Here is a 22,295-nt window from a genome sequence, read left to right on the forward strand (position 1 = left end):
TGTGAACTAGGACCCACATGAACTTGAAATAGCGGTGAATAAAATAGAAGTTATTGCAGCAACCAACAGCCGCAAAACAGGATAGTAATTATTTGGCATGTACCCCAGCAATTTTGGCAGCAGTGTCGTGTCTAACGCCAACAGGGTGGCATCTTTCCCACGTAAATAAATGAGGCTCCAAGAAAATACATGGGGTTGGCCGGTGGGCCGATCACGGAGGCAATGCAAAATTTATGTAGCTTATGAAGCAATGCATGCCTCATCAAATAGGAAGGTTGCCCGTCGGCGGCGTCAACACGAGTGATGCAAAAAATAATCGTCACGTGATGGTGTCACCATATGACGTCACAGATCGCCAAAATATGTAGCGTCATTATGACGTCACATAATGACGTATTCACACGTCATGGTCGCTTTGCATTGCCTCCGTGATCGGTCACGGAGGCCCTGCAAAACCGCGTTAGGCGCAGAACTACGCAGAACGCTTTTGGAGGGGGGCGCGGGAGAATCAGTACATCGACTGACAAGAAGATGGCTTTCGCCTTCTAGTCATCTTTAACGAATGCATAAGGGACCCTGTGCGTTTTTTAATTTAACGTATCTAAACAATTACTTGCGCATCTGCAGCCGATTTTGTGGACGCTGAGAACGGGGCCGACGATCAAGAGGTCGCATTGGAGGGTTCCGAGATGGCATCGCACGTGGTAAAAGGTAGCGCTTTTACCATCCTGTGGCAGATAAGCATCATTTGCCGGCGGGAAGCGCGCGCGAGCCATCGTCTCAGTGCGCGCTGTCTGCTACTCACCGAACATCGCAGGCCCGAAGCAGTAACACGTCTTGGTCGCGGAAGTGCTTGTTGCACACAAGACTCGTAGCGGATGGCTACTTGCCGGTTCTTAGCTTTACAACCCATGCTTCACGCTGTTTCTTGTCCCGCGGTTACCAGTGCAGGCTGACACTGGGCTCCTTTGCGTAAGCGCGGCACTGCGGCACCGAGCGGTAGAGCCCCATGTTCGTCGCCTTCGGAGGCAGCCACTCTATTACAATGGTTTCAATTGAGTAGAAAATGAGAGAAAACTTCCGAATTTGAACAGACAGCAGCGCATGTGGGACTTGAAACTCGTTTTCAAAGCACGCGGCAGTGCGCCACAAGCAGCCGACGCGGCCGCCGAGACCACGTGATCCTGCCAAGCACGTCACGCCGACGGTGGCGCCGGCGTTTCCAGTGGTGGGCCTCGAGGCCAATATTGAATAAACTTGCAGATAGCACATTTTGAAAGGAAAAATGCCTTTACTAACGTTTCGGCCGTGGCATGGCCTTCGTCAGAGTAAGTAGGTCTGTTACAATGCAGCCGCTTTTATGGGCTCACGTGTTGAACTATCGGTACAGCATCAATGACAATCGAAAGAAATAATAATAATAAACAACTGGTAATCTGTCGAAAAGATTGTGTTAACATGACTGACATGCGATGGGTACATAAACATACAAGTTTCAAATTTTCCTTGCGCATCAACACGTGGGACACAGTGTGGTCGGCAGGACATGTAAAAAGAGCTCTGAAGTAAAGAAACCACGAATGACTAATATACATATATACACATTAAAACATTTTACTAATTAAGAAGCCGTTTTGTTATAGTGCGAGACAGGTGAGCTTTCCTACGTTTTCATTGATGTCTGAACGAATAGTGTTAAATTTGTGGATTTAAAAGGATTCCCTCACTTCCCTGTCGTGATTTGTCTTGAAACCGGACTGAATAATGGTGGCCCTAATTTTGTCGAAACCGTGGCCAGGCGTACTGACGTGCTTCGACAGTGCTAGATTGGGGAGGCTTACGGCGTGTGCACAATGATTATTAAAACGAATTCTGAAACTTGTCTCTGTTTGACCTATGTATTGACTTTACATGTTGAACACTCGAGAAGATAGACGACGTTGGTACTGTCACGTGTAGTCACCATTTATTTTTAATGAAAAGCTGGATGAGTCACTTGAAACTTTTAGATGTCGTCATGTGCGCGCATACTTTGCAACGTGGTTTGTTGCAGGGATGACAGCCTTCATGACGCAAACACGTGGTTTTAGATGTGGTTATAGTAAATCACGAAGGTTCCGCGATCGTCGGTAGACCACGCGTGGTTGTTCCGTAAAGATTCCTTTGAGCCGCTCGCTCTGTATTAAAATGTTGAAATGTTTCTTTAAAATATGGTTGACATTTGGAGCTGAGGCCGCATGTGTCAAAATTAGGTTAGTCCGCGAACTATCTTTGGATCTTTTGTTAGTACTCAGCAGATCTGAACGATCGAACTCTTCTGCGCGTTTGATGGCGTCTGTGATTATGCTGGACGGATAGCTGTTTTTCGAGAGTGCTCCGAAGTTGTTCGCAGTTGCGGGAAAATTCGCTGCTATCAGAGCATATTCTTTTAAATCGGACTGCTTGGCTGTAGGGAATACTAGTTTTATTGTACTCCACGTGACTACTACTAAATTGAAGATATTGCTGCCTATCCGTGAATTTCCTGTAAAGATTAGTTATCAGCTTCCCATTACGTAGAGTGACCATGACATCAAGGAAGTTTATGTTCACAGGTGAATTTGAGTACGAAAAAGAAATCGTCGGATGAGCGTTGTTAAAATCTGCTATGAAAGAAAGAAGTTGCGATTCACTATGGTGCCAGATTAGGAAAATGTCGTCGATGAACCTCTTATAGTAAAATGGCTTATAGTCATGGTTTGCAAGAAAATTGGTTTTCAAGGAGCCCCATAAATATATTTGCATAGTTTGGTCCGATTCTTGTGCCCATAGCTGTACCGCTAACTTGAACATAATGTGTCCCATCAAATTCGAAATTATTAAGTTCTAAAATGAGCTTCTAGAATGAGAAAGGTAGTATCGTTGGCGATCCACGCTAGTTTTTTTTTTTCTTTTTTTGTAGCGCCATATCACTCATGGCCAGTCGGCCAGGGAAAAAGAAGAGCGCCCCGAGGCTCATGGTGGCGCGAGCCACTGGGCGCTCTGTGACTTTTTGTTATAACATGTAAAGTTGCAGCTTTTAATTCTTTAACTTCAGCTCCAATCGTGTATAACTGTTAGCCTCCCGCAATTCACCCCTCGAATCTTTCTTGTAAAGCGTGTTTATGTTCACCAGTGACTTTTTTTGTACCACAATTATATTCAAGCAATCGCATTCCTACTTCATCAATGGCTTGCACCAAATCGTCTACATTAAGAAATAATGGTAGATGACGGGGATTCTTAATGTACTATGCGCTTCAAAGGTCAGCACATAAACTTCTGCGACACGTCAGAAGTCACCCGTAGCATTTCAGAAAGCACGACCTCTACAGTGCCTTTTGAAACCAAAAACAGCTTTCACTATTGTACTCCGTTTCTACTCATCGGAAGGGCTTCAGTTTTCAGAGTTGATTTTAATGAGAGTGTGCCATGCTTAATTGTGATGGTCCTACCTCTGAGAATCCTAGCAATATGTGGGGAGACCCTGCCAGAGGCAAAGGCTCTAACCGCCGAACGGGAATCAGAATAGATATATTCTCAGAGGTAGGACCATCACTCCACATGAGATCATTTGGTTCCCGGCCCATATGGGCTCCACGATCGGCGGCATCACCAATTGCAACGAACTGGCCCACGCCCGGGCGCGAGGACTTGCCTTCCGCGCTGGGCTTCACGGCCCTGACACGTTGGACCGCTCCGCCCCGCCCGGGGCCGATCCTCTGGATGTAAGTGAGGCTGATCGAGGGTCGCGGGACGTTCTAGCTACATTTACCGAAGTCACTTCACATTATCGTTTGAGTCGTAGGGTCTTTCCTCCACCCCATTCGCATCTTACCAGAGGACAAGAAATCACGCTCAGACTACTACAGACAGGGGCTTACCGCTGCCCAGCTAACGTATCTTTTTATGTAGATATACCTCCTGACTGCCCGGACTGTGGGTGTGCGTGTACATTTGAGCACATGGTGTGGGACTGCCCCCACACACCCTAGGAACTCAAGGCGCAAATCATCCCAAGACAAGGGTTTTATTCCGCCATGAAAAGTACGGATCGTCACCGTCAGCTTCGGGCAATCCAAGGGGCCCACGATGGTGCGGGCAGGTACTCCCTGCCTGTTCCAACGTGGGTGCGGCCCGCAGGGGGGTCGGGGTAAAACCCGGCTCTCCTCCCTCGGCGTACAATAAAGTTATCTATCTATGCGTAACTGTCAAGCAATTCAAATATGATGTGTGAAAGATAAGTCTCGAGGGGGGTACACTTGTAAGAGGTGTGTGTGTGTGTGTCCCCCCCCCCCCCGCCTGACTACAAGGGAGGTGAAGGCTCCCCTGACCAATGCTCTTCGAGTAACCACAGGAGACGTCAATGGTGCCACTTCAATGGACTCTAGCTGCACTCTTGCAGCAAATTCTGTCCGCTCTGCGGGGGTCATTCATGCTCTGCCATCCTCATGGGACAACTGGACGTAGTTGTGCGCATGCCCAAGGGACTGCAAGCGTAGAAACCACCGAGACCCCAAACAGTGGCAAGAATGCGAATGCCACCATCCACTTTGTTTCGATTCGCTGGCCACTAACCTTGACAGACTGGAATGAATTATGTATTTATGTGCCACATAAATTCAGAAAACTCCACCACTAAACACTTGTCAGCTGAAATGTAGAGAAATGGAGAATGCAGCAAAAAGTCCCATGCTGCTCAAATGGCGCCTCAAAATCATTCACAAAATGCAAAGCGCATGCGGCAAGCCAGACAATATACGAATGTCATGGCAAACAGACGCACATGCTGCTCAAATGGAAAACTTAAAAAGAGCATACTCAAAAAAGACTTTCTGTACCTTTGATCAAATTTCTGTGTCACCCCTGTGTCGTGTGCTAGACAGCTTCGCTGGTCAGCCACCCTCACAGAGTGGAATGGCTCAAGAATTTTGTTTGTTCTTTTCCCCCAGCATGCCGCTGAGGTGTTTGTGTTAATTTGATGTTGCAATTGGCAGATGTGCAAGTAAATAAGTTCAATACCTTTAGTCAGAAGACTCGGCTCTGTTCCCACTGGTCTGAAACCTGCCACGGTCGTGGCTCTACGCGAATCACGGGATAGGGGGGCCACGGCTCTAACAGTTAGCGCTGTTACGGAAGTTCTAGCGAAAGTGACTGCCAATCCGCTAGTGCACAGTGCGGTTCAAATGAAGGAATAGGTTTAGCCGCGCGGATTTGTGTGTTCCGTTCAATGCAAGAACCCCTGCAAGCTAACAGGCTCCAGAAGAAGTATTGTGCGAGGATGTGATACAGACACAACTTTGTAGCAATAAAACAGAAGGAGAATCAAATGAGAAATAAAGAATTTGAAACAAATAAAACAAAGGACGCTCAACTAATAGTAGTGTGCTTATCAACATACAGTAAGAGAACAAACTTAGCACAAATGCTTACAAAAATACAAAACAATAAAGTTGAGAACTACAGAACTAAAACAAATGCTAGTTGTTAGCTAAGTAAGCCAAATACTACACTGATTTTTTGTCTGAAATTTAGTGGGTTGGTAATATCAGCAATGTTATCAGGACGATCTTACCAAGGAGCAATGGCATGTGGCAAAGCAGCAATTCCACTTGCCCAATTTTTGCCACTTGTGAACATTTACAACTTGGCATGTCGCTCTACTTGTGGAAATGGCACTCTCACTTGACACTCTTCAACACATCTCTGTAATTTCAGGTAAAAGCACGTCTTCAGAAGTGGCCTTCCTTCTTTCATTACCGTGAGCATCGCTCGCACTGACCTAGGCAGTGCGGCCTTAAAGCTCTGCTTCAAGACCAAGAAAGACGGCACCGTCAGACCTTCCAACATGTCCGGAGAAACTTCTATTCTCTGGTTTTGACAGCCATGCAAGCTGCAGCTGGTCTCAGCAAGCAAATGATCCCCATCAGCTAGAACACACAGTGTGACTTGAGCATCGTTACCTTCATTTTGATGCTCCAAGTCCCCGCAAACCACTTCTTGTCTGATAACTATTGCATTCGTGCAGGCTAACGCGTTCACCGAAGAGCTGTCATGTGGACTGACGCAGGATCTTTCGTCAACGATGCCATCGACAACGCTGCCTAATCCGGGGCTCGAAGACGTTTCGCAGACTTCAGTGGCCGACACAGAAGAGGTCACCAGCGGGTCACACAGATTTTCCTCTGTGGCGGGAGAGCTCACACAGGCGTCATCAGTCGTTTCCAGGAAAAACTCGCAAACTCTGTCGGAGTCCTTGGCCACGACATTCAGAATTTTCTGAAGGCGCTGAGCTATGTTTTTCCTTGTGTCTACTGACATGTCTGGGATTAAGCTCAGGTTTTCATCATAGAGAGAACAGATACCTGGTCCACAAGGATTCATGACCTGACGGAGCCTTCCAAGGACCTGTGCACAACAAGCATATAAAAGAATTATGCATGGCTTTAACTGACTTAACGTCTTAAATGCCAATGTACGGTGTAGCTGAGGGAATACTCGGCGATGAAATGAAAGTCATGCAAAGCCAGGCAAAGATGGGCAAGGTTTAGCACTGAAGGAACCTCCTCTCTGCTCGACCACCTGCGCGTCTTCAACCTGCAACTCGCCTCCCTCCGCTGTACAATGTTAACCCTCCCTCACTTCCCTTTCCTTGCTACACTATAGTACTATACAGGGCTATGCTTTACCCTCCTGCATTCACCCTCAACCCATTTCTCTACACGCCTTCTCGCTCGATTTTACTACGCTCTTCTCTCTCTATTGCCTCGATGCGTATCCCATCTGTCCGCTTAGCCCTCTCCCAGCTGCGCCGAGCTTTGAAAGGTAAAGGCCGTTCGTGGTGGTGATAGCTTTGAGCGGTTGCCCGACACGGACGGAACTCAAGCTTAAACAGCTCTGCTGTCAAGATTTATTAAGCTCACAAAATATGCACGGCACGACACACCTGCCAGCAGCTTCTGGGAAGGCCCGTGGCCAGGGGGGGCGGGGCCTGGGGGCCCGGACCTTCTCCGAAATTCTGATGGGTGGGGAGGGTGTTTTACCGAAAAGAAATGATGAAAATCGGTGTTTTTCTGAAATAGTTAACGTTTTAAGGAGTTGGGCCCCCCCCCCCCCCCCGAAAAAAATTTCTGGCTACGGGCCTGCTTCTGGGTATAATGTGTTTTTCCAGTAGCCACAATGCAGTTTGCAGAATGAAGAATCGTAAGCGTGCTTACTTTGCATCAAGGCATTCTCTCTAGGCAAGCACCTCAGAAAATATCACACGGAGGAAAGAAAGACTGTACGGACCATCACTGAATGCTTTTTAATGAAATCGCACAATTGTTTACTCAAACACATGGCAAAAAAAAAAACATAAGTGGAACAGAAACAGGCAATAAAATGTGTTGTCCAGACACCTCGTCTCGGAAGCATGCAATGTATTAGTTTCCAGAAAGACACATTTACCAGACTTGTTTATACAAAATTATTATTCTTCAATGTTTGATAAAATCCACGCAATCTTACAAGAAAAAAAGAAAGAAAGGAAAGGATTGAGAAACTTCTGAAACTCAACCCTTTTGAAAAAATTGAGCATGCACGATTTTTGCATTCAGAAAATCACAAATTGTGCAGAGTTAATGTTCGAAAGAATGAAAGTTTAATACTATAGATTTCATGTCCATCATCATCGCTTTATGATGACATGTCGTGCTCACTGCATGTAAATGTACCACTCTTCTCCATTGTGATGAAAAATTTGTAAACAGGCTCCAGCACATCCCCTGTTTACGAATTTTTCATCACAAGCTTCCATCTTTTCCACCGTCTTCTCCATTGTATGTGACATTCCACATTTCTCAAACAACTCCACAACAATCACTCAAATAAGATGGCATCCAATGCCTAGTCAAACCACTTTTCCAGCTGATCATTCTGATGCCAGTCTTCGAATAGTGTCATTGTTAAACACAGAGTTACAAAGAATGAAGATAACGGAAAAATATCAAGTGAAATGTACAAAGGAGAAAACACGCATAATGATAAATGTAAAAAAGAAAGGAATAGCAGAACAGGCCCAAGGGGCTCAAAGAGAAAAAGTTTGCATTTAAAAAAGCAGACAGCTGGTGGCCTACAGCCATTATTACCCCGACCGATATGATGGCAAATGCCAGTTATGGTGGGGAACGGACAGATCTGAAATACATCCTGTGGGCTTGCCCTCTGGTGTCTCGACAGGGCAGCAACATAGTCAACGAGGAGCAGTGGGAAGCTGTACTGCTTAGTTCGAACCCGGAAGACCAACTCTGGGCCATCCAGCCGGCTGAAAATGCCTCCAGGGCCCATGTGCCACTGTTTAGGCAGGGACCTGGTCCCCAAACCGCTGGACCCAATAAAGTTGCATCTCTTTGCAGACTCCACTGCAAGTGGAGGCAGAAAGGTGAATTTTGTGAAAGGTACTCTAGTCAGCAGTGGCTTAGCCACAAACCTTTATTGGCTTGCACCTGAAGTGATGGGAGAGGGCAGGTGTGTTGTTGCATGTCATTTTATGACATGCAGTATCCCCATGCCCCTCTGTTTGCTGTGCTAATAGTAATTGACTGCAGCTTGGAAACACTGTTAACTACTGATTGCACTATGTGTGTGATACGTGTTAGGTGGAACTGTAATGGTAATTGCCAATCCTGAAGAAAGTCTCCAAAGAAGACTTTCTTTTGCTTTGACAATGCCAATGAGAGTTAGGCCGAGGGCGAGAGACCCTTAAAGGCTCACTGTTGGCCAAGCAATCAGAGCTGTTCAATCATACGAGTTGCAAATCTCCACACAGGCTCCATGTATCACAATCCAGGAATCACGGGGGTCTGCTAGTTGTAGTGCCACGTGTGCGCAGAAAAACAAGCTAATATAAATGGCATGCTTGTTTCTAGCATTGCACAAGCCCACAAGTGATGCCACATTGGTGCGATGCAGTGTATTTTCTATCCCACGTGGCACATCAGTTAGTTACGCTCTGCAAATTCATTCATGTCCATGTCCGTATTTCAAAACGGAGTTTCCCACAAGGTATGATTGAAAAAAGAGTTATTGTATGTGCTAAGCTAGTGGCAATAGAATTGCATCAAACGTTTTCACCACTTGCATATGCCATAGAACAGACTGGCAAAGTAGTTACTCTAGATATAATCTGCCTTCTGGTTTCCAAATGGCTGTGGAACACGAAACACAGTGAACCCATAGGGGATGACTCGTTTATATGCCATTTCAATTAGCCTACAGCATTTATTTTATTTGTAAATGCATACATCAGACATATGCCTTGTTATAAAATCCAGTGTGTTACATTTTGAAGTACATACACTGTTCGGTATTACGAACCCATAAAACTTGGAAGCATAATTCATTCAGGCAAGTACTACCGCTAATGGAGAAACAGTGGTGTGTTCAGGTAATTCTTTGATGCCTCTCCCTTTTTGTGCCCTAATATGTTGTGGCAGACAATTAGACTGAATCAATGCATCTCTGATATACACATTGAAGGGGCACAGCCAGGATTTTATTTGGGGAGGGATTTTATGTACGTTCATGCATGTTTGTATGATGCCATGTATACATAAATACAAAGTGAAAAACTTCAGGGGGGGGGGGTGTTTGAAACCTCCCTTTGGCTAGGCCTATGCAAATTGAGCCCAGCCTGTACTGGAACATGAGGGTTCCTTTGGTATCTTTGGCAGCTGAGCTACTTCCTTGGGTACTCATCTGCTACATAGGCTGGTTAGTCCTTGGCTAATTCCAGAATTCCCTTCCAATTTTGTAAAGCCCAGCCATCTTGACTACTAATTCAAACAACACCTCTGGTCAAAAAAGACACGAATCCACTTACGTCCATTAACACTGCCCACCGGTTCTTATTCTGCCAGTACACCCTGTCTCGTTGTTCCAGCCTGTGACGCATCACCACAGTCTTCACGGAGTAGGAGGACAGTGCCCACTTGTGCCTGTCCCTCAGAGCCTGCAATAGAATACGCCTGCTTACACCCCCGTCCCACTTGGATCTGCTTTGGCAAAAGCACACTGCTGACCCCAGGGAGATATGCTATTAGCAAGAGCAGAGGCTATACAGTCAAACCTCTACACATATAACAAATACGAATATAATGAGTCACCCGCTATGGCAAAGTAAATGAAGAATAGTCTTTGGTACAGTACAAGAAATATATATATATATAACGAATTTCCAGACATAATGAAGCCAATTTCGTGTCAGATGCGACTTCATTGTAATGAGATTTACAATTGTAATGAGACTGTAAGGCAATGTTTTGCTGGAAACGAGAACAAGCAACAAGCATGACACTGTAGTGCCCACATCTGCTACGATCTCGGGGGGCACTCATGGCAAGAAGTAGGGAACAAAATACAAGCCATTGATGGCGTGGACTATGTTGAATCACAAGGGGGCACACGCATCTTGCCATGGCAGCCATATAAAAATTAAAATCGTGCTCTGAAATAAAATTTAAAAAAAAACCGAGCGTGGGTTCCCAGCTCGTGTAATTGCATTGTTCTATTGAGTTTTCTGCAAAAGCAGACAAGCGGCAGTTGCAATTTCAATAGCCTCACACAACTGAAGGGTGTTGAACACAGGCCTACACACTACAAAATAAACAGGCATTAACAAAAAAAAAGTTGACTGCACTATAATTAACGCTCGTCAAGCAATTCAAATATATGGCGTTTGAAAGATAAATCTCGAGGGGGGACAATGCAAGGGGTGTCCCCCCAGACTGAACACGGGGGGGTCAGGACCACCCTGACCCCCCCCCCCCCCAAGATTTTCGCCAGTGCTGCTAAAACCTTCCGTGTTTGCCAGCTCACTATGCTACAAGAAAACAGGTTATACAAGAATCACCCCATCAGACGGTCTGCAAGTGTTGCCAACCTTCGAGGAGAAAAGCCCCAGGAACTAACCTGTACCTGGATTACATGCAGGCCTTGGAAGACTCACTACACAATGATGAAAATAACCAAATGATTCTCTCCTGCTAAGGCACCAAACTTGAAGGGGAACAGACACAAAGTTTCGCTGCTGAGATAGCCAGCAAGATTGGTTTTAGATGCGAAGCAGCTTTTGCTCGGGGCTGTGTCCATCCTTCCCTCACGCGTCCGCACCCATACTGCGCATGCACCAACTCTCGCCCCTCTCCTCGCGTGAGCACGAGGAGGTGGCGTGAACGCTCGTATATAATGCCGCGCACACTCACTCCCGTTGCACTCTCTTTCGCAACGGTGCTATGGACGCTCGCGAAGCTGAACGTAAACGGCAATGCCGGCAAGTGAATGTCGAAGCTGTGAGGCAACGCGAAGCCGAAGCACAATGGAAACATCGAGCTGGGGGGGGGGGGGGGGTAACATAAGCGCTACACAACTCCACACACATGAAACATACATGGAAACATACAAATGGAACAATAATGGAAACACAAGTGAGCAGCCAGCGCTGCTCCGCATCCCCATATGGTTCCCTTTAGTGGGAGATGGTGTAATTTTTTTTGTAAACATGCGTATATCATTAACCCTTTGCATTCCATTGTTGGCCCCTGTCTGGCTGTGCGATGCAGCTGTAGCGGTCCGCTGTCGGTCACTGTCCGACGAGAGTGATTGGGATAGTTTCACGCATATTTTCCCCCGCGATGCACACACATTCACCCCACACATGATGTGCCATCTCTTAAGGAATAAATGAACTTCATTTTGTTGATGTTTAGTTTATTTCGCACAAGGGTGCAACACAATATTCAGCTCTTCTCGATATCCGAGTGTTTTTACTGGCATGCTGTTCACTGTGAAAAGTGGCCACTTTTTCACTGCGTGCCTTTTACAGCGGTGAGGCATTTAGCGAAACCAATGATGACTTTAGTGAGGAAGAAAATTATGTCCTTCATCAGACTGTGATGACAGTGATTCAACAGAAGCAAGTGACGAAGACCACGACAGCGGTGCAGTTGAGCATGCAGATCACTACTGTGTGAGCTACAGATTTTCTCGCAAGTCAGTGAAATTGTGGCGAAACCGTTTTTGCTGGCTTCTCGTAGTTTCGATTGTCAAGTTTCATATTGACCCATACCATCTAGGCTTGTGCGAATATTCGAGCAGTTTGAATATTCGAATGAATATTACAGTATTTGAATTCGCTTCAAAATGAATTTAAATTATTCTAAATTTCGAAGTGTTCGAAATGAACGAATAGACAAACTGCATGTAACCCCCTGTAAAGGTGGTTTCAGTTCAGTGCAGGGGTGCTATGCCGTGAAAACACTTATCCAGAAAAAATCCGCACTGCCGAGAAGCCCTACTTCAAGGTTACTAAATGAACAAATTACCCTCACATCGATTCATCATTTTTTAAGTTTAAAAGCTTGTTATACCGGCCTATATGCTCTAATTATAGTAAAGCTTAAAACCACAGACTTTCTTACTATATTACCTAAAGGGGAATCTGGAGCTAGTGTCTACACGGGCTCCTTCAGCAGCGCTTGAGCCACCAAGGGAATGACGGGAAGTACAGACTTCGGATCTGCTTCGGATGGCTTTCATACTTGAGATTCGTGACGCGTGTTTGCCGAGAGTAAAACAAAGTGGTATGAAGTTATTTCTAATTAAAACTTGCTTCACTTTCTTTTACGTAAAACTTATTGCAAAAAGTCACAGCTTCACCGCAAGGGCAAAGCAATGAATGCAATAGCAACAAATCGTATCTTGGTAGGAAGGGCACAACTTTTACAAGAGGACACGAAAGAAGAGACACAAGCACTTACACCACCAAGATGGATAGATCCTACCAAGATGGATCCATACCAACTTGCCCGATATAATTGTTTATTAAGAAACAAATTGTAGTGCTATACGAAGTGAGGCTGGCAGCTAAGCAAAACAGCTAACTGTTCTGTATCCGATCTGGCGTAACTACAAAACGCTGGTATAAGAGAATACGGCCGCTCCAGGGAGCGATGCTCTCCGCATAGTCACTTCGAGTTGAGAGCGCAGCAAGTAGAAGGGTATACGAGCCGCCCTCTGTGATGGCTATCGAGATAGCTTGCGCACCAGCGATCGCGACCCCCCCTTTCATGCTCGTTAAAGACAGGCGAGGCGTTTCCTGTCCGCTTCGACAGGATGCCTCACGAGCTGGGTGATGTTATCGCACGCACCCTCCGAGCGACGGAAATGGGTCGGCTCGTTTTATCTCTGCTTCGGTTGCGTTCAGCCGCGTTCATCGTCCCCGCTCGCGCACTTTTACCCACGGTAGAACATACGATGCGCGGGGAGATCTTACCAATTTGGAATTCATACGGGAGGGATATGATGGCGATGGCAAAAACCCGTCGAGACTGTCCATATAATTGCTATCGCGATAAAAGTTTGCGTGACAGTGAGATGGAAGTGAAATCTGGACAAATTCAACCACCAGGGTATGCATTGCTCTGCTATTGTGTTCAAGAACTGGCATGACGATATAATGAACTACTTTTTAGAACAGTTAAAACAAGCACACTTGCTTTTCCCTCAAACGTACGCATTATCTATTGATGGAAATAACAGTACTATATTGAGTGAGAAATACTACGTAGACAAATGAAGCTTGCATTCCACATGCCCAGTTGAGCACTACGAGCGGCACCTTGCAACAAGGACATCACATCATGGGACCTGAAGGGGACACCCAACTTCCACGTCCTCACAATTGCAGCTGAGCTGGCGCAGCAAGTAACGATGTCGTCGTCGTTTGCGCCCTTTGGCCGTGCTCGTGCCAGCAGTGGCTGCTCGCGAGACCATGCCCACAGTGAACATGTGGAAAGTTTTGTTCTTGGCGATACTGCCTGAAAAATATTATCGCCACCAGACAATCGCAATGTAATTGCGCAGCATGCATGACAGGCAAAAGAATGCAAGTAGGTAACGCAGACCGGACAGAAGTTTGTCGCTGTTTTGTATGCTCACGTGGTCGAGTTCATTACCTCGTTGTACACGCCAGGTGGCGTTAATTGCACCTGGCGGCTTGTCGTTCTTGGAGCTCTCCCAAACCAAAATTGAAACTGCTCGGTAATAAACAGACTAAATAATTATCTGTTGCACGCTCCAGCAACGTGTGCCACATTATGACTAACCGAGTTATACCTATCACTGAAGAGATTTTAGCAGTCTCAAAGTCACTCGTAGAAAGCAAGCAAACACATAACGGGTGTGTAGGACCACCGTCGGAGCCGGGCACACGGTTGTCGTTTTTGTTTACTTTGTGCGGTAAACTTGGGAGGGCACGCCGGTCATGGTGCTGCGTTCACTCCGGTGCGCGGTGCGACTTTGGCGGCATTTGGTCAAAGCAGGTACGACCGAATGGGCCCCGACCATAGGCTCCAAAGTGCCTGCACGTCGCCCCGCGAAGTCCTTGGGTGCCAGAGATGGCGGAGCGCATCTGGTTTCTCGTTGCGCCTGGGACAAAGGAACCCACCCCTACGCTGGCGACCGCAGGAAGGGATGGACACTAGTGATGCAGAACTATCAGCAAATTGACTATCGACAGCATCGATATTTTTTTTAACTATTGATAGTGTAGACAAACTATCGAGAGTGCGATCGGTAGTACCATGGTTAATATTACTAGCGATATTATTGCCACGCATGTTTATTGCTTTGTTTTGATGAATTCGGGTTTCACCCACAAAGACTGTCAGCAACGTTTGACGCAGACCGCGCCGTCATGTTTGAGAAGCTTTACGATTGTTTGAGATCATTCTGTTAAGGTTACGCATCGGACGCAAAGAGTCAAGTTTATTTGAGAGCTTACATAAGCACCAGCGATAGCGCTGGAAGGTTCGATGACTGATGTATAAAAGGCGACGCTTTCCACCGATGATCAGATTACTCAACGGCAAGACGACTGTTCTCGCCACTATCAGTGCGCAGCGCGTATCGCTTGTATTTTGAGTTTTGATTTTCTGGGCACAAGATTGCCCAAATAAAGAGCTCCATATTTCCCAGTCTTGTTGCAGCATTCTTCACCATCACAACAACGTGACAATACTATCGAGAGTGGTGTGAATAATGATGCTGTTGCGGGCCGGCCATATTGCCAAAATATTTGTCAGAAGAATAGACTGTTGGGTGAGTTGCTAACTCATGATGACTGAAAATAGCACGAAAAAACCTAGGACGAGACGACGAAGGCTACGGCACAAGCACATGTATATGCGTTTGTGTATGCACTTGTGCTGTAGCCTTCTTCGTCTCGTCCTAGGTTTTTTTCGCGCTATTTTCATTCAAAATATTTGTGATAATATGACAGGTTTACTAGCGAAAAAGACGTGGACGAGAAGAAGGAATACAGGACAACACTTCTTCTCGTCCTGCTAGTTTTTCGCTAGTAAACATGTCATATTATTCAAGATACCAACTAGCCCAACTTTCCGCCTTAAATATTCGTGATAGCCTGCTATCAGCTTCACTTAATTTATGAGCGATTCTTGGCGAAAGAAATAAATTATTTCTGCAGTGAAAATGGCGGAATATGTCCGTCAATAAATCAGTCAATTCACATCCAAAAGCAACCAGTTACACCTTACAATTGACAAGCTTAGTTCATAATATTTGTTTATATTTTGAAATCATGAAATGCAATATAAATTTGAAGCTGCGCAGTTCCACTACATGTAACGCCTTCCTTTCCACTACAGCTGCATAGTTTGACTTTATGATCATGTGTCAGCAAAGCACTCAGGTGAAGAACACAAGCCTGTCAACTTCCTTGCCCTTCAGCCTGCTCCTCCGGCTCCCCAACGTACCACGCGCGTGGTGAACCAAGTTTATTCTGCAATGAGTTCGTGCTGTTGATTTTGTACTATCGATAGCACCATCGAATTTTTTACTATCGCCAGCGCTATCGATAGTATTTTTTACCATCGATAGTTCGATAGTGACTCAGCTATCGATAGTACCATCGATAGTTCTGCATCACTAATGGACACACCGTCATGATGACCCCCTGACTGCCAAACGGTGCCTTCCGGCTGCGCATGATTGGGCCTCCTCCAGGCCCCGGCGTGGCGGTGGCGAGGCTTCGCATCGGCTCGGCCCTACCGTTTGCTGTTTGCGCGCTTCGCGGTCGCCACCCAAGGAGGAATAAGACGAAGCGGCCTGCTTTTTGGCACCGCGCGATCGCTGGAGGCGTTCGTCACTGAGTGGCATGCATCAGGCGGCTCAGGCGGCGGACGGCCCTTGACACTCGAATGCGTGGACGGCAAGGACCGGGCCCACATTGTGGGGCAACGGGCGCCCGGTCGGCACCTTTGATGAGAGCTTTCGCGCTGACATTCTTGCAGCATGGTAACCATTTCCGCGCTTTTCTTTCCAGTCTGGTTCGGCAGAATCACTGCAGTGGACGTTAGTGTAACGAGCTTGTAAGTGGTGCCATGTGTAACGTTTTGCACAGACGGGCAGCAGCGAAGTGGCCCGAGGGTGGTCGGAGCACCCATAAGGTCTGTATGACATGTCACCAGGGACGTTTTTCTTTAGGCCATATATCACTGCATGCGTACATTTAGCACTAGACACGTGTCGCACCAGCTGAGCCTGCCCTTGCCACAACCTTGGTTTACATTGTTTTTATTTGCCTCTTGTTTGTGTGTTGTGTGGGGCGAGGAGCATGAGCCCACATATGTGTAAGAAATTAGTGACCTTGTAGCAATTTCGTTGATTTGTTGTATGCACTGTCTAGTTAGAGGACCAAGAGGCAACTATTCCACGGCAGTAATGTTAAGGCAGTGCATCGGAATAACAAGAAGCAGCCCCATTGTTCCCTCTGGTGTTCTGAACAGGGCTTAAGGTGTTAGGCACCATCGGCTCCGCCGAATCCCGTAGGATCTCCCTACAGACGGTTCATTTTGAAGTGTTTATTATTTTTTTTGTAACATTTATGCCTGTAATTCTTTTGTAAAAGGTCTGTAAATACAAATTGTCTCGATTTTACTCTAAACTTCTCCAGCGTCTATTACTCTTCAAGCGACCAGCGAATCCATCACCCACTATTCGCATAGCGGCAGTTCTCACTTAACTCTTTCGGGACCGTGGAAAAATTGGCCGCATTTTGTGTTTTAGTTAGGCTTGTGCGAATAGTAAATTTTAGGTTCGAAGCGAATTCGAAGCGAATAGTGATTTTGGTCGAATAATTTCGAATCGAATTCGAATAGTACATATCACACATTATAAAGAAAAACGAGCATATTTGTCATCACCAACCAACCTGCACAACGTTTTTTTTTTCATTGTAACAAGGCATGTGCAAATGTCATTCTTTTTGGTTCAAAAGGAGTGGAAGCAACTTTGAATAGTAGCAGGATTTGGCTTTCGGTAGAATGCAAGTGATAACCTGTAAACTATGTTACGTTTTAAAATTTACTACACTTGGAGCATATAAGCTGGTATAACAAGTTTTTAAACTTAAAAAATGATGAATCGATGAGAGGGTAATATGTTCATTTAACCTTGAAGTGGGGCTTCGCGGCAGTGCGGATTTTCCCTGGAAAGGTGTATTCACGGTATGGCACCGCTGCACTGCAGTGAAACCACCTTTACAGGAGATTACAAACGGACAGCGCGGATTTTTTTGAAAGGTGTATTCACGGTATAGCACCCCTGCACTGCAGTGAAACCACCTTTACAGGGGGGTTATAAGCGGATTAATATACACCTATTCAATAATTTTCAATAATTTAAATTCGAATCGAAGCGAATTCGAATACTGTATTATTCGTTCGAATATTCGAAGTGCTCGAATATTCGCACAAGCCTAGTTTTAGTAATTATTTTTTTGGTACGAATAATACAAAGATAGAGTGTAATGTTATATATCATCATGAAGCTAAGTGATTGTACTTTTTAACGGTATTATTTCGAAAAATTCCTATTAGGTATACAGTGAAACCTCGGTAATACGAATCTCACGGGACCACCAAAAATATTCGTATCATCCAAAATTCGTATCACCAGAAAGCATGGGAAATTAGCATGCGACAAAAGAAAGCTGGCGTACATATTCATTTATTGCTTTTCAGGGCCGCAGCAACGTCAGGAAGAACCCTCAATGATTGTCAGTTAAGTTTTTAGATGTCGGCAATCATACGAGCACTCGTAAATATACGGCCCGTGCGCGTGTACTTAATTGATGAACCAGGTGCGTTTGACCCGCGACAGCAGTAGCCCCTTCCAAATTTTTGTATGCCTTTTTGTAAGACAAGGGACTACTGCAGCGAAAGTAATGAAAGAAGCGTTTGACGCGATGGATCAAGGCCACAAAATTACAGAAACACGGCCCTGTGTTATGATTTTGTTATCGCGGAGGTGCTGGCAATATTTTGGGGAGATTTACAGCCGTGCCCGCAGAAGTGCGACCTCAATTGTCCGATTGTCGGGCATGTTGACGTCGTGAGGCCTGACTCCTTCGCCTTTCCTTTCCTTCGCCAAGACCGTCCTCGCCTTCTTTCGATCCTTGTCCACCTTTCATAGAATGTCTGATGCACGAGGCAGGCACGTGTAAACACAGTACAATGACCGACCACAGCGCGCGTCTATGCGTTACAAAAAAAAAGTGCATGGCGCTAATGTCCTCTGTAATCTAAACGCGAATGCACACGGAGGCACATAAGAGCCTCAAAGATTCGCGCACACAATTTTGGAGGCCGTGACACGTCTCTGAAGGTTTATCCTGACCGTATGATAAGTGTTTTTCTTACACCGTGATTCTGACAATTTTGCGGTGCGGCGCGCATGCCTACACTTGCGTTCCCGTGCTGGCACGTATTCCGCGACAGCGCGGACAGCACCTCTTCGTACCTGGGCGGTAGCGCACGTTCGTATCAAACGTCGGTGTGTGAAAATCGGTTCGCAACAACCGTACTCCATTACACTGCAGGCCAGTGGGCATTGGCCGGGACCAACGAAAAATTTGTATCACCCCGAAATTCGTATGAGCTGTGATTGTATCACCGAGGTTTCGCTGTAATATGCAAGCTTATTTATGAAAAACTAGGTTTGTTGAACATTGCACAGAACATTTTTAATGTTATGCACCCAACATGAAACAAAAAAAAATAATAATCTCAGATACATAAAATATCTGCTCAACAACTTTCTATAGTGCAGCAAAGTTTGAATGATCTGTCCAAAAAGCATATGAGTTACAATTCTTTTTGTCTGCCAAGTGAAAACTGCATTACTCCATCAGGTTACACGGTTATATTTTTTTCCTCTACAAATTTTCCAGACAAAGTAATACAATAAACATAATTGAGAAGAGGAATAAATTTGCTATTGAGCCATGGTATTTTAGCAAATTATGCTAAATAGCAGCATGAAAAAAACATCAGATGCCAAAAGGTAGCACTGAACACGGCACCAAAACGTCATAAAGCATGGCTTCACCGCACAGAATAAAAATATTATAAATTTGTAAGGTACAAAAAAGTCTTCACGTTTCAGAGTCTAACATTATCGAAATTGTGGAACCATGTCTGAAAGCTTTAAGATGTAAAAAAATTTCTTTTTGTAAGGTTGGTGTGCCACTGGGCAAAACAGGCATTGCAAGTGGCATTTGTCTATTCGTCAAGTTTCTTGTCCTCTCAGCACTTTATGTATTTCCCCCGCTTCGTCACTCGGTAGGACTTGTTCCGAATGTACTTGTTTTGGCGAGGTGTAGTCGTGGAAGCTCGACGATGCCGATATAGATCAGCAGGGAAATGAAATTCACCATCTCTGCGGCCGTGACCATTTCCCAAGAAACATCATCTTTGACATAACACCGCTTCTACAAGATTTGCAACCAAGCATACTCATTATGTTAACACAAATCCTGTTTATTACCTCCGCTGTGAAAAAGATGCCCAGAACGCTGATTTTCATTGTGACACCTATCGCTTCACTGCGCAGCACCACACTGAGGTAACGGCCGGGCAGCCTTCTTGGGCTGAACATTACTCTCAAGTGCTTGAAGGTTATGTCACCAAATTTTTACCATATACCATTCAGACACTACAAATAAAAGAGATAATAGTGTGAACATCCCCATGACATTTCAGTCACAGTAAAAAATCGAGATGTGCCAGAAAGCGTAATGTACTGATCAACACCTGACTACGATCTGGGCTCGTTCTACGTTTTTTTTGTCATGCGAACTATATTTCCATGATTTGACATCCATCCTCGGAGTCACTTCTGCTAGAAACCGCAGAAAAATCCCTTGCGGACGGAACAGAATTGTCCAAGGAACAGCATTTCTGAGAGGGTCTGGCTACCATTTCGTCTGCCATTTTCGCGAACAAACCAAGCAAACCGCTATCTTTTGAATCGCTGTTAAAAGTCACCGCTAGGGAAAAAAAACTAACTATGCAGGAAACGAAACAAACTATGCAGGAAACGAAACATTAGTGCTTACAGAATGTGCTAGATGGTGTAGCTAGTTGAAAAGAGCGCCCGTACTTTTAAATTCTCGTTCGGGTCACTGGTGACCCACGTTCTATAGGCGCGAAAGACTTAATTCTTCCCACTGCGTTTATATCACCTCAGGCGGTATGTCTCGGGCGCCAAGTGTGGAGTGTTGTTTTCTACCATCAAAAGAACCCGAATTTTACTGGGTGTGTCCAGATAAGAATGAACACGAGCTCCTGGTCACCATTCGCGACCTTTTTGTCAAGCTGGAATTTCGGTTGCGAATGTTGAACATAACTTTTGTTAATGTGGGTTTAGCACATCTATTCTTGTTGTACTGTATTCAGTTCTCATTCTAGATTATTTTGATGTGCTTATTTACTTTGTAACTCTCTCAGTATAGGAAAAATCTTGCACTCAAGAAGGCACCTGATATGTCTGATATTTTAAAAAGTCCCTATCGTACCAGAAAAATAATTGAATATTTGAAAGAAGCACACAAATATACATAAATTCAGGAAGTTTCATCAAGATCGATCAAGGACTTCTAAGATATCCCCTCTCAATTAAATTCCACACGCAAACTTTTGTAGCTAGCCATCCCTGCAAGCTTTGGAGTGTCATGGGAACACCGTGCCAATGCCTTTAATACAGCTCTGGTGATACACATACATGACATAAACGCACAACAGGCCTTCTGCAGAAGACTGTCAAACCATCACAATGTCTGGCTCACTTTCTACCACAGGACACCTATGTCCAGTGGAACGAGAATGCTGCCCCAATACCAGACTGACCTTCATGAGCCTAATCGTAGGCTTAATGCATTCCAAGTCCTTCATTAACTTCTTCTCAGCATCAGGGAAGTGAATGCGCCAGAGGTTGTCATCATCTCTGGGAGGCTTGGGAACCATGAGCCACCTTCTCTCTTCCTGTTAGGGCAAAGCAGGACAATTATGTCTGATGCCACCTTCATGCAGTGTCATCCTCCTCCGCTGCAAGCAAACTTTATTCACTGCACTGGGTCATCTCACTTGCTGCAGTTCTCGGCTGCGTTTGGTTTTAACTGACCTCCACGTGTCTGTTCTTCGCATTAAGTGGCCCACCCTGGCCCATTTCCTTCGCCAAATATCAGCTAGAATATCAGCAGTGCCTGTTTGTTCTCTGATCCATTCGGCCATTTTCCAATCGTCTGTTCCATTGCATGCTCGTGGACCTTAAAAGGATAACGAACCACTTTTCCAAGTAATCATCGAATGACCTCTGTGTCGGAGTTTATTGCCTCACAAATCTATTGCAGCCACAATTGTCGCGTGCTTTATGCTTTCTCCCATCCCAACGAGCATGCTGGAATAAGCTAAGCTAAGACACAACCTAATTGTGTCCAACAAAAGAAACGAGCTCAATTGGTAGAGCACCGGATGTGTTATCCAAAGGTTGTACGTTCAGTACCTACCTGTGGCAAGTTGATTTTTCATCCACCTTAATTCCTTCCCATTTATGCCATAATTACTATACTGTAGTTAAAAGATCCAAGCGATTTTCCCTATACCTTCCTCAGCTTCACTGTCGGCTGGTAAAATCTAGTGTTTCTCTAATGCTGTTCAAAACTGCCTTCATAAATATCCTGTATGAAAGCAAAAGTATGCTGACGCCCAAGCACACACCTCGCTCAGAAGTTCGTCGTACCACTTTTGACGAGGCACCTTGGCAGGAAGCTGGTTGAAGGTGTACTCCAACACGGGCACCAAGTCTATGTCTATGTGGCCATTATCAGGAAGGTGCACAAGCAGCGTCCTAGCAGGCCCGCTCTCCCGCTGACGCAA

The 22,295-nt window shown here is 45.4% G+C and overlaps 1 protein-coding gene across 2 annotated transcripts in view; it reads right to left on the reverse strand.

Annotated features, from left to right (window-relative positions):
- Window positions 1-1,229: 1,229 nt before the first annotated feature.
- The window catches only part of LOC119406268 (cyclic GMP-AMP synthase-like receptor), a 40,611-nt gene continuing 19,545 nt past the window's right edge, over window positions 1,230-22,295 (reverse strand). For both annotated transcript variants that reach the window (XM_037673001.2, XM_037673000.2), the window contains exons 5-8: window positions 22,137-22,295; window positions 21,267-21,401; window positions 9,881-10,009; window positions 1,230-6,426 (exon numbers count right to left, since the gene is read on the reverse strand). In XM_037673001.2, the coding sequence (XP_037528929.1) occupies window positions 5,659-6,426; window positions 9,881-10,009; window positions 21,267-21,401; window positions 22,137-22,295 (1,191 nt within the window). In that variant the 3' untranslated portion in view covers window positions 1,230-5,658. The remainder of the gene's footprint in view (window positions 6,427-9,880; window positions 10,010-21,266; window positions 21,402-22,136) is intronic.

The sequence above is a fragment of the Rhipicephalus sanguineus genome, chromosome 10 (assembly GCF_013339695.2).
Source record: "Rhipicephalus sanguineus isolate Rsan-2018 chromosome 10, BIME_Rsan_1.4, whole genome shotgun sequence".
NCBI classification, from domain to species: Eukaryota; Metazoa; Arthropoda; class Arachnida; order Ixodida; family Ixodidae; genus Rhipicephalus; species Rhipicephalus sanguineus.